The following is a 13286-nucleotide window of genomic DNA, read 5'->3' on the forward strand; positions in this document are numbered from 1 at the left end:
ATGCAGATGACACCACCCTTAAGGCAGAAAAGTGAAGAAGAACTAAAGAGCCTCTTGATGAAAGTGAAGGAGGAGAGTGAAAAAGTTGGCTTACAACTCAGCATTCAGAAAACTAAGATCATGGCACCTGATCCCATCACTTCATGGCAAACAGATGGGGAAACAATGGAAGCAGTGTCAGACTTTATTTTTTTGGGCTCCAAAATCACTGCAGTTGGTGACTGCAGCCATGAAATTAAAAGACGCTTACTCCTTGGAAGAAAAGTTGTGACTCTGCATGTTAAAATGCAGAGACATTACTTTGCCAACAAAGGTCTGTCTTGTCAAAGCTATGGTTTTTCCAGTGGTCATGTATGGATGTGAGAGTTGGACTATAAGGAAAGCTGAGCACTGGAGAACTGATGCTGTTGAACTGTGGTGTTGGGGAAGACTCTTGAGAGTCCCTTGGACTGCAAGGAGATCCAGCCAGTCCATCCTAAAGGAAATCAGTCCTGAATATTCATTGGAAGGACTGATGCTGAAGCTGAAACTCCAATCCTTTAGCCACCTGATGCGAAGAACTGACTTATTTGAAAAGACCCTGATGCTGAGAAAGAATGAGTGCAGGAGGAGAAGGGGATGACCAAGGATGAGATGGTTGGATGGCATCACCAACTCAATGGAGATGAGTTTGAGTAAACTTTGAGAGTTGGTGATGGATAAGGACACCTGGTGTGCTGCAGTCCATGGAGTTGCAAAGAGTCGGACATGACTGAGCAAGTGAACTGAACTGAATGGCTAAAAAAATGTTTTTTGGTTGTGCCGCATAGCTTGTAGGATCTTAGTTCCCAGACCAGGGATTGAAAAGCACTGGCAGTGAAAGCACCAAGTCCTAAACACTAGATCTTCAGGAAATTCTCATTTAATGATTTATATAAATGTTTGTAAAGCAAGTTTAGTATTCTTGTTAGATCTGTTGAAATTTCTCTATCATACAGGTCATTTGGTGTGTTTCCTTTATCCTGGTGTTAGTTTAGAGAATTAGTGATTCCTTGAGTAACATCCTGATTCTTATTCCCTGAGGGAGTCAGAATGGTGAACCTATTGTGAGTGTGAAATCCAAAATGCCTGGGTTAGAATCTTACTTTTTGGATCTGTAAGTTACTTAACCTCTTTGTGCCTCAGTTTCACCTATAAATTGGCGATAATGATTCTTTCTTCATAATGTTGTTGTAAGGATTAAGTGGCTTAATATATGTAAAGCAATTAGAATAATACCTGGCACCTAGTAATTATGTGATAGATTGTAGCTGCTAATTTTATGTGTTCATGAACACATGTAAATAAAGTAATATTTGTGGATCCCTACAAGTGAAAAAAGGTGTGTATAATCCTATTTTATGTGTTAATTAAATCTTTACTTTCTACAAATATTTGTCCTGGGCTGTGCCAGCAAAGGCTGTGCATCAAAGTAACACATTTATTTAGTGCCTTCTATATGACATGGTCTGTTCTAGGCCCCATGGCTACACTGGTTAAGATTAAATATTCTGTAGGGAGCATATATCCTATTAGGGTGACAGACATTCTAACATTAATATTTATTGTATTTATTATACAAAAAGTGGAGAGTTAACTGCTTAAGTCCCTGAACAGTAGAGGAATCCTGATTAAAGTGGCATTTAGTGGCAAGAGGGAAGGATGAGTCAGGGATGGTGGGGACTGTAGTTTTAGATTTAGATATAAGACTTGGAAATTCATGAGAAGAGTTCTTGAGAAATTTGTTAAAAATAGCATATTCTAGCTTACAGCCTAGAAGACTGTAGGTACCATTATTTCAAATGTTCTAAAATCTGTTCTTAGTTTATCTTCAAGAGAGTAAATTTCACATAAGTATGTGTTTCTCATTTATATATGTTAATTTCTTAAATATCTTTAAGAAGTTAGAATCATTGTTCAGTTAAATGTTAGGAAAAAAGTATTTATAATAATATTCTATATATTAATTAAATTTATATTTTCTACAAATGTTTATCGTGGGTCTCTTATGTACTAGGTACTGGGAATACAAAACTATTAACTGATAAAAGATAATTTGTGATAATTTCACAGTAATGTCATTTCTAATTTTGTTTGACTTAGAATAATTTTTAAGGTAAAATCATTTGAATAATGCAATATTGTTTGGAAAATATTTTAACAGAGTAAGGCTCATCTCTTAGAATTTTTATTTGTTTACTTTATATTGCTTTCTTGTGACTTTTTCATTTTCCTTCTTTATAGGGAGAATGCAGCTATGAATTGGAAATTAAATCTTACTTACAAATGGAAGATATTAGCTCAGCATCTGGTACTCCCAGAAATGAATATAATCCTCTTGCCAGTGGCACCTTTACAAGTAACAAGAAGTCTTCATTTGCAAAGAATATAAATCAAGGGACATCAGTCTCAATGACAGAATCTGATGAAGAATGTGCTGAAATTTTTAAACAAATTCCTATCAAATCTACTGAAACTCCTTCTTTTAAAAAGAAGTCTTCTGAAATCCTGAAAAAAGATCAACCTAAAAAAGAAAATAAGGATGTTGTCGTGGAGCCTTTAGATACTGATGGCAGTTCTACCGCTGAACATATTCTTCAGGTAGACCTACAAAATGGTAAAAGGGCATCAGATACAGGTGAAGTCACTGCCACATGTGCTGTCAATGAAAATGGAGGTAATCCGTCATGTGGATTATTAACAGATTGTCAGTTTACAAATAAATCTACTAGTTCATTTACTGGAAATTTTTTTGATTCTGGTTATAACAGTTTCAGTGATGAGAAATCTCTTTCATCTAGCTTATTTCTTTCATTTGAGGATGAGCTTGATATAGGGAAAACAGGTGACCAGTTTTTTAATTGTCATTCATTAACAAAAGAGGTGCTAGCTAATGTAGAGAGATTTTTATCACACTCTCCTCCACCTCTCAGTGGACTGTCAGATTTGGAATATGAAATTTCTAAGGGTTCTGCACTTGAAAACTCGGTTTTTCTACCCTACTCAGAGTGCTTACAGAATGATAAATCCACCAATTTAATGTCACATTCAGCTGTAAATTCTCAACAGAATTTAGAATTGAATTCACTTAAGTTTATTACTCATCCTTCTGAAACAACTTGCCTTCATGGTACAACTAACGATAATATTTCTGATGAGCCAAACTTCTGTGACTCTGATAAAGTACATAAAAATAGTAAAAATGAACATTTAGTATCCAGCAATCAAATTCAAATAAACATCGGCCCTTCAGAGGATTTTGCTGAAGAAAAGAATCATGATGTTGATAACAGTGACTTCCCAATATTGCATACTGCTCAGGATGAAAGTTTATTATTATTTGAAGATGTTAATATGGAGTTTAATGATGTGAGCCCTCCTCCCTTAAACAGTAAATGTGAATCTTTATGTACATCAGACAGAACTGCTGTAAGTGAAATGGCACCAGTCTCTCAGTTCTTCATTTCTGATGAACTTTTGTTAGAGAATGATTCTGAACCCCAAGATCAAATTGTCTGTGATACTAATATGAGTTGGAAATCTCATGAAGGTTTGAGAGGTATACATGAGGAAAAACTGAATAATGATGAAAACAATTTTGACTGCTCTAAGGATTTATTTTCTGTTACATTTGATTTAGGATTTTGTAGTACAGGTTCTGAGGATGAAGTAGTGGACCATGCATCAGTTACAAATAATAAAATTTTAGATGATCTACCTGGAAGACATTTAGACATTAAGCAGATAAATGGCACAAATTGTGTTTCACATCAAGCAGTCATGTCAAGAGCCAATGTTGACAATTCTACAAGTGTAACAACTACTCACCCATCAAGTGAAGATAAGCCGAGTCCAGCTTTTTCATGTTTTTCAAAGAATGCAACAAAAAGTAAAGAATTTATGTCTCCTAGTTATTCTCAGTTTTCATTGCCAGTAGGAGAGAAAGTTATGAGCACACCACTTTCTGAATCAAGTATATTGAACTCATTTTCTAAGACGAGAATAGAAATGGCTAAAAAGTCAGGTTCTAACATAGGAAAAGTAGATCTACACAGTAAAGAAACATTGAATTCAACTTTTGGTGATTCAGGACTTTCTATAGAAAAGTGTAAAAGCAAGAAACAGATCAATCTGCATCAATCCTGCCATTCTACTGAAGGTAAGATTCCAGCTTTATAAAGCACAAATTTTCTAGAATATTTTGGATCAGAGTCTATAATTTTTACAAAATGTAATTTCTCAGTGTATGATACATTGAATTAGATAATTGATGTACTATATAGTCCTTATATTGATGTTTATTGGTACAAGATTTATTTTTTTCTGCATGTATTTATGGCATGCATGCCATGGGAAGGTACTATGCTAGACACTGAAAAACAGAAGTGTGAGATTTGGCTCTAGCCCTTAATTATAAAACACAAACAATTGTATGACATATAAATATGAAAAGATACCAGTAAAATATGGAAATAACTACCAGATGAATAATAAGATGGTGGACATTTAGGTTCAGAAGATGAAAACATTTTGAACTGGTTTAGATTGAAAATGTTGACTTCTGATGTAGGTTTTCATCTCGGCTCCTTGGCAATATTAATGATTTGGACTTGTTGAAGATAATCAAAAGAGAATTTGGATGTTGTAAATGATGAAAGCAGAGGGAAATAAAGCAAGTGTAAAGTTTGGGGGGGGGTATAAAGTAGGGGATTTATATAACAAAACTGAGAAATAAGACTGTATTTAAAAAATTGAGATAAGGTCATAGAAAATCTATAGGAATCTTTGGATCTGTACAATCTAACTCTATAGAAAATACAGAAAACAGATGATATAAATACCAGTGACTTATATATCAAAAATATAATGGTTTAAATATCCTTTAGATCCTGTTATAGAACTCAACTCTAGTTTATGTATAGATTATTATTAAAGGCCACTTATGAATTTTACTCTTTATGGCTAAGGGAAAAGAGTAGTTACAGGATAAAATGAGAATTTCCTCTATAAATCCTATGATTCATGAATGTTTTAAGATAAAAACTTAGAAGTTCTGGATATACAGTTAATTTTTAAAGACTAACTTGTCTACATAATTTTGGATATACTCAGACACGTTTTTTTACTAAGTATGTTGCCTAGGTCCTTTAATATTTAATACCTTTATATTAAGTCTTTGTTAATGAGTGAGATAATTTTTCTGTCTTTGTGTCAGATTTGCATTAAAACTTTTTTTCTAGCATTGTACTTAATGACTAATCATGGGCAATATTTATTCTGAATACATAGCCATTAAGGAACTATTTATTATGAGTTGTTTTTTTTTTTTTTTTTAGTATTTTTCATTCCACTTAGTTGAAATAGAAGATTTAGGATCATTTACCATGTTATATGTATACAATAATCTGTCTAGGTAGATAGTTTATTAGCACAGAGCATAAGGAGAAATATACTATGTGAGTTTGTATTAGTTTTGTACTGCTGTGTAAAAAATTACTCCCTCTAATTTAGTGGCTTAAAATAGCATTTATCTCACAGTTTCTGTAGTTTAGGAATTTCAGAATTGCTTAACTGGGTCATTCTGGCTTAAATTTCTCATGAGATTATAGTCAAGATTTCACTTAGGGTTGCAGTCATCTGAAGACTTGACTAGGCATGTAAAATCTGCTTCCAAAGTGGTTTATTTGAAAGCAAGGAAGGATGATGGGAAGCACACAGGAATTTCTAGTCCACAGTGATTCTAAAATCTAGCAGAGCCAAGACTGAAAGTTTCTTGATTAGTACTCAAAGCCTGGGAATAATTCTCCATGGTTCTTGGTTCTATCCTCTGGATGCCTAGTCCAGTTTCCTAATAGGTAGCACTTGTGGAGCTTTCTCAGGTTGTGTCCTTCCAGTAAAAATTTGGGGATCTAAAGGCCTCTTCATTTTGTACTCTCTCTGCCCCTTTTAGTTGTAGCTGGCTGTGGTTTTTTCCTCATCTAATTCTCATAAATATTTGTGGATCTCTTGTGAATCTTATTTGAGGTTCATTCCGTTAGACACTAGCCATGTCCACAAATCTTTTGGAGGTGAGTTCTTCTCTAACTTCGGCTTCTGCTGAAATGTGTAAAGATAGTTCCTTAATCTTCTTAGAAAATCTGTTGTTTGAGAGGGAATGTAAGAGACATCTTTAAAATGTTTAGAGTACTGTCCGACTGAATGGTACTCTGAGGCACCACCTTTGATCTTTCTGAGGTCTTAAAGCATTTACAGTTACACCCTCAGCATCATCTGGACTGTAGTTTCCTGGCAGTCTTCTAGATTAGGTCTTTGCCTGGAAGATTTCTTAATTTAACATTGTTTGCCATCTGGAGAAGCTGGTAATTTTCAAAACCAGCAAGTCTCAACTGTTTCATGTTTTGATTGATTGATTGATTGATTGATTGATTTGGCTGTGCCGGGTCTTAGTTGCGACATGTGGGGTCTTTAAACTGCTGACATGCGAGCTCTTCGTTGTGGCACGTGGGATCTAGTTCCAGGGATCGAACTTGAGCCCCTACATTGGAAGTGCGGAGGTTTAGCTACTGGACCACCAGGAAAGTCCCCCTGTTTCATGTTTAATGTACTTTCTTTAATTCCTCTCTCTCCTTTCACATTTAAACAAGAAGCATAGGTGATACCTTAAACATGTTGTCTGGAAATCTTCTTGCTTAGAGCACCTCCTTCATTGTTGTTGTTCACTCAGTCAGTTATGTCCAACTCTTTGAGACCCCCATAGACTGTAGACTCCTCTGTCCTTCACTGTCTTCCAGAGTTTGCTCAATTTCATGTCCATTGAGTCGGTGATGCTACCTAATCATCTCATCCTCTGCCATCCCCTTCTCCTTTTGCCTTCAGTCTTTCCCAGCATCAGAGTTCTTCCCAATGAATTGACTCTTTGCATCAGGTAGCCAAAATATTGGAGCTTCACCTTCATCATCAGTCCTTCCAATGATTTCAGGGTTGATTTACTTTAGGACTGACTGGTTTGATATCCTGCAGTCCAAGGGACTCTCAAGAGTCTTCTCCAGCACCACAGTTCAATTCTTCAAAGTACCAGTTCTTTGGCTCTTGGCCTTCTTTATGGTCCAACTCTCACATCTGTACATGACTACTGAAAAAATCATAGCTTTGACTAGACGGACCTTTGTTGGCAAACTAATGGCTCTGCTTTTTAATATGCTGTCTAGGTTTGTAACAACTTTCCTTCCAAGAAACAAATGTCTTTTAATTTCATGGCTGCAGCCACTATCTGCAGTGATTTTGGAGCCCAAAAAGAGAAAATCTGTCACTGCTTCCACTTTTTCCCCTTCTGTTTGCCATGAAGTGATGGGACTAGTTGCCATGATCTTAGTTTTTTGAATGTTGAGATTTAAGCCAGTTCTTTCACTCTTCTCTTTCACTCTCATCAAGAGGCTCTTTAGTTCCTCTTTGCTTCTTGCCATTAGTGTGGTATCATCTGCATATCTGAGACTGTTGATATTTCTCCCAGCGGTCTTTATTCCAGCTTGAGCTCCGTCTAGCCCAGAATTTCGCACGATGTACTCTGCATATGTTAAATAAACAAGGTGACAGTGTACAGTCTTGTCCTACTCCTTTCCCAATTTTGAACCAGTCAGTTGTTTCCTGTCTGGGTCTAACTGTTGCTTCTTGACAGGGGTCTCAGGAGACAGGTAAGATGGTCTGGTACCTCCTTCATGAGGTACATTTTCTACTTTCTGTGTTACTGCAACGTTGTTAAACTTTCTGACACTATAGTAAAATTTCTCTTTGCTATAATTTCTAATAAGGATTTTCTTACTTCTTTAAGCTGTTACCCATGACCTCCTCAATGGCCATTAATCTTCCTATAAACAGTTCCTTTGAGGGTCTTCAAACTTTCACAAAAACTCTCCTCAAAAATTCTTTTAACAACAACAAAACAAGTTCTTTTAGCTTCTGCCCACTCTTTAGTTCTAAAGCTATATCCACCGTTTAGGTATTTGGTAATTAATTCCCTATTTCCATGCACCAAAATCTGTATTATTTATCTCTAGCTGCATAACAAATTTACTGCAAACTTAATGGCTTAAAACAGCCGTTTCTCTAGACTAGGAATTCGAGAATGGCTTGGCCGGGAGTTCTGACTCCAGATATTTTATGAGGTTGCATTCAAAACATTGGCCAGGGCTACAGTTATCTGAAGGCTTGAGTCAGCTTGGCAGATCACATTGCTCTTGTATAAGAGACCTCAGTTTCCTGCCTTGTTTTCCTCCCCGCAGGATTACTTCCTCTATTTTTACTGTATAGCATCTGGCTTCCTCCAGAGTGAGTGATACAAGAATAACTATCTTTGAGACTGAATAAATGTTGAGATTGCCAGGAACAATTTTTACTGTACCCATCAATAAAATAGATAGCTGTGGTTGGACAAACTTAAATCTGTTGACCAGATTCATTATCTTTAAATAAATTGTAGATGAACAATTATCAAGCCGTGAAAGTGAAGATGATGAGATTTTCCAAAGAAAAAGTAAAAAAGCAAAAGGAAATGTTTTGGAATCCCCAGAGGTGAGTTGGTCAGTAATCACAGTAGCAAGATCATATAAAGTTTCTTGTTTCCCTTAAAACTTTTTTTTTTTTTTTAATTTTTACTTTGTCTGCTTTATCTAGAATCAGAAAAATAGCGAAGTTGATTCTCCACTTCAGGTTGTCAAAAAGCACAGGGTTCCTCCAAACAGAGTAAGTAAATAACAAATAATAAATAGTAATTCAAATCTTTTTGAGATAAATATTACAAGAGAAATATGTGAATAGTTGAGCATAGGTATATTTGATCTTACAGGTATTTTTAACAGAAAAAGATAGTAAATCTTCAGTGACTGGAATTTCTATTTTAATTTTAAACTCCTTCAAGAAACTATTCCTATTTTTGTCAGTACACTCCAGCAATTCATGAAACATTGATTAAATACCTACCGTGTATCTACTGCGCAAGATGCTGGGGATAGTATAAAGAGTATTTCCTGGTACTGTTTAAGTGCATAAACTAGTAGGAAGGATAGATAAGTAAATGGGTAGTTTCCATATAATTTTTTAAGTGATGAGAGAAGATAAAACTTAACCTAGACCTTGGGAGTTCTGGCAAGCTTCTTGAAAATAACACCTTATATAAATCTTAAGGCATACATATTTTAGGGGAAAAGAAGGGAGAAGGGAAGGCATTCCCAGCAGCTTAAAGAAGGGTACAGAACAGGGAAATGGCATCTCTTGCTGTGGATTGTAAAGGTAAAAAGTACCAGAAAGTAAAGCTGGAGAAAAATCTGGGTGAGCTTTTAGAAGGCCTTTCTCATTCTTTTGCTTACTGAATGAGTTTGAAAGAAGGGAAAGGAGGAGTCCACAATCACTGTTCAGTTTTGGCTTGGGCTTAGTTGGCAGATACATCATGTTTTTAGAGGAAACAAGAAAGAGTGGTGAGTTCAGTGTTGAATATGTTCGAGTTTGAAGTCCATGTGGGACAGTAAAGTGACAATGTCTGGAAGGCATTGACAACTATGAAAATGTGAAATTTGGCATGAGACAAGTGCTCGGGCCTGATGCACTGGGAAGACCCAGAGGAATCGGGTGGAGAGGGAGGTGGGAGGGGGGATTGGGATGGGGAATACGTGTAAATCTATGGCTGATTCATATCAATGTATGACAAAACCCACTGAAATGTTGTGAAGTAATTAGCCTCCAACTAATAAAAAAAAAAGAAAAAAAATATTTTAGCCTAAAAATAAATCTTAAGATATTGGTATTAACATTCTTATTTCCCATGAAAAAAAAAAAAAGAAAGAAAATGTGAAATTTGGTCAGTGGGCACATCTTAAGGCTTTAGTATTCATTTGTCATCAGTTTATAGCTGACAGCTAAATTTTGAGACTAGGAAATCTTGTGTGTTTTAATTCTCTAATACTAACTAGTATAATTTGTGCAAGATTAATTAAAAATGCAATCAACCCTCATTAACTTTGTATACTTATATAAAACTCCATTTAAAAAATTGTTTTAACTTGCTACTTTATCTAAAATGTCTGATTTACTTGCTAGATGTGAATTAAAATATTGATAATGCTGATGCTTAATCCACCTTAACCTAAAATTATCCCTGTTAATTGAAGTTATTTTGATAAATTTCTTTTGATTATTTGGATTGGTTTTATATTATTCTGTAAGAGATACTGTAGTAGGCTTCATAGTCAAAAGATTTGTTGTTATATTTTTTTCTTAGTTTGAAAGGACTTGTGTATGTTTGAATTGATTTTGATAGCTATATTTATAGACAATTATTTTTTTGTGAAGCCCTTCAGGATCTTTTAAAGGAAACAGTTAAACTAAAAACATAAACATTCATCAGATACATTCAATTTCATACAAAATTGAACGAATACCGTATTAGTATTACTTATAATTTATTATTTTATTACTTAGAATTATCTAACTTTTAAATTTTAAAATATTGTGTATTTGTGCATGGCTCTGAGTTGTAAGAGCATTTTATTTTTCTAACAAGAAAATGTTTGGTCAACTATTTAAAAGGGAAACATGATAATAGAAGCAACAACCCTTCAGAAACTCATTAAGATACAACACTTAAATAATATTTTCTTATGCAAGAATTTTATTGAATTATAGTTAGATTTATCATCTAGTGATGAGAGTGATAATTTTCACAAACGAGATCCACTATCAGAAGACTTCAAGGATCATAAGAGGAATGCCAAAAGAAGCATCAAAGTCAGAAAGAAACAGAATCACCTAAAGGTAAACTTTTTTCAGTTTCTTAGTTTTATATAAATATACTATATATTTTTAATTAGTACAGAAGAGTAGATTTTACATAGAAGTAGATTTCTCTATAATTCCTTTATAGGAAAAAACCAAAACCTGAAAATTATTTTGACCCTAACTTTACTTTTTTTTACTAGAATTAAAAAGCCAAAGTGTGGTTTTTTAGTTTCTCTTTGTGTTTTGAAACTATCTTGCAATGTTGTGTTATTTTGAAGAACTAAATGAAGAAACTTTAGTGTACTGAAGCTGTAACATTCAAATTGAAGAAAATATAGAGACAGAAATCTGAATTTTAAAATATTTGCTTTTATAATATTTATATTGTTTTTCTTATCTATATCCAGTATTCAAATTTTTGGAAAAGAATTCTTAGCACTTTTTTTTCTGATCAGTCTTTTTGTGGCACTGTATTTTTCCTGGCAAAAATGAATTGCTGAAAGACTCAAGAGACTTTATTAAGAAACATTCAGCAAGCAGACATGCTGACCTGTACTTTATTTTATTTATAACAATTAAAAGAAGACATTTTAAATAGATATGCTACTTTATCATTTCTTCTTGCAGTTTTCTATTTTTATTATTTTTGATCTTAAGAGCACTGGCAAGAAATCCATTTTCCAAAACAGTTTTCAGTTATTTGAGGACATTAAATGATTTTCTTAAAGGCACTTTTCCTGTTTTCTCATTTATCTTAGCTCGTAGCTAGGAAGTTTTTAGATGAAGAAGCAGAACTTTCTCAAGAAGATGCAGAATGTGTTTCATCAGATGAAAATGATGAGTCAGAAAATGAACAAGACTCCTCACTACTTGACTTTTTAAATGATGAGACTCAACTGTCACAGGCTATAAATGGTAAATGATACAATAATACTTCTCTTTCTTTTTATTTTCAGTGCGTTTACTGTGGTTATACTTTTTCCAAAGAACCTTGACTTTAAAGGGAATTAAATTTGATGTGTGTAAAATACTTGGTAATTCTGTAATATTTCCTTTATGTGAGAGTTGCTTGTTTATAGGCTACTAATTTTAAAAATTACTATTTTTAGAAAACAGTCTCTAGAGACCTGGCTGGCTGTCAGTTGTTCATTTAAACAAGTATTAATGCCTGGTATGTGCCTAGCACTCTGTAAGGTTCTTGAGAAAGCTGTATCTATGAACAAAATGGACAAAACCCCCTGTGCTTCAAAAGCATACATTAGAATGGAAGAAGAGTAACAATATACACAATAACTAAATTATTTAGTGTAAGACAAGTTTACAGAAAAACAAAAACAGATTGAGTAAGATGAAGATTTGAAGTGTCAGGGTTGGGGTATTAAGCTATAAATTTGAGTAAGGTAATTAGGGGTTGACCTCATTGAGGTGACATTTGTCCAGACTCTAGGAGATGAGGAATTCAACCATGCAGTCTGTTAAAACCAGCTGAGACACAAAGCTAAATTTATTAAATTCGTCAAGTAAGGGAGACTACTTTTAGAAAACAGTCTCCCCAAATAGTGCTTGAGCAGATCTTCTATAGATGGTTCAGATTGGCTGCAATGGAAATGGGAAAGATTGTAGTGGGCTTTTCTGGATTCTTATCTTTCACAAATCTTACCATTATTCTGCTCCTCCAGGGTCTCATATGACTTAAGACGGCAAAGTTTCCCAAGGTCCATGACTTTAAAGAAGGCTTTAAATACAAAGGTCTCAGTAGTGTGTTGCTGATTCAGATATGATTTGCAGAATAAGGCTTCTTTCCCAGGTTTATAGTAGAACCTGGTGGGAGAATGTTGATGCAAAGATGACCAATGTAAAGGCCCTGAAGCAGGAGTGTACCTGGCGTGTTCAAGGGAACATCATTATGACTAGAACTGAAAGGGAAGAAGAGGGGTAGTAGGAAGTGAAATCAGAGGGGTAATGAATGAGCAGCCAACTCATGTTATTTTGTATCACTCCAGCTTCTGTGTTGAGAATGGTCTATCTGGGAACAAAGGTGGAAGAAAGGACCATACAAGAGGCCATGGCAGTAATCTAATCAAGGAATGATGGTGGCAGTGAGAGGGGAGAAAGATTGGGTTCTGGCTGTGTACAGCTGATGGGATTTTCTGATGGATTAGAGAGACAAAAAGCAATGGCACCCCACTCCAGTATCTTGCCTGGAAAATCCCATGGACAGAGGAGCCTGGTGGGCTGCAGACCATGGGGTCGCTAAGAGTCGGACACGACTGAGCAACTTCACTTTCACTTTTCACTTTCATGCATTGGAGAAGAAATGGCAGCCCACTCCAGTGTTCTTGCCTGGAGAATCCCAGGGATGGGGGAGCCTGGTGGGCTGCCGTCGATGGGGTCTCACAGAGCAGACACGACTGAAGCGACTTAACAGCAGTAGCAGAGAGACAAAGAGGGAGTCAGTGGGCTTGAGCAACAGGAAGGACTTCAGTTGCTGCTATTGGGAA

General features: G+C 35.2%; 1 protein-coding gene across 6 annotated transcripts in view; it reads left to right on the top strand.

Annotated features, from left to right (window-relative positions):
- FANCM (FA complementation group M) overlaps positions 1-13286 on the top strand; it is a 60581-nt gene that overhangs the window by 37397 nt on the left and 9898 nt on the right. For 4 of the 6 annotated variants that reach the window (XM_043922716.1, XM_043922719.1, XM_043922718.1 and 1 more), the window contains exons 14-18: positions 2263-4177; positions 8495-8586; positions 8689-8757; positions 10693-10821; positions 11544-11700. In XM_043922716.1, the coding sequence (XP_043778651.1) occupies positions 2263-4177; positions 8495-8586; positions 8689-8757; positions 10693-10821; positions 11544-11700 (2362 nt within the window). Of the gene's footprint in view, positions 1-2262; positions 4178-8297; positions 8587-8688; positions 8758-10692; positions 10822-11543; positions 11701-13286 lie in introns of those variants that run through there. The other 2 variants (XR_006344593.1, XM_043922720.1) reach the window with 2 other exon arrangements.

This window comes from Cervus elaphus, chromosome 13 (genome assembly GCF_910594005.1).
Source record: "Cervus elaphus chromosome 13, mCerEla1.1, whole genome shotgun sequence".
Lineage (NCBI taxonomy): Eukaryota > Metazoa > Chordata > Mammalia > Artiodactyla > Cervidae > Cervus > Cervus elaphus.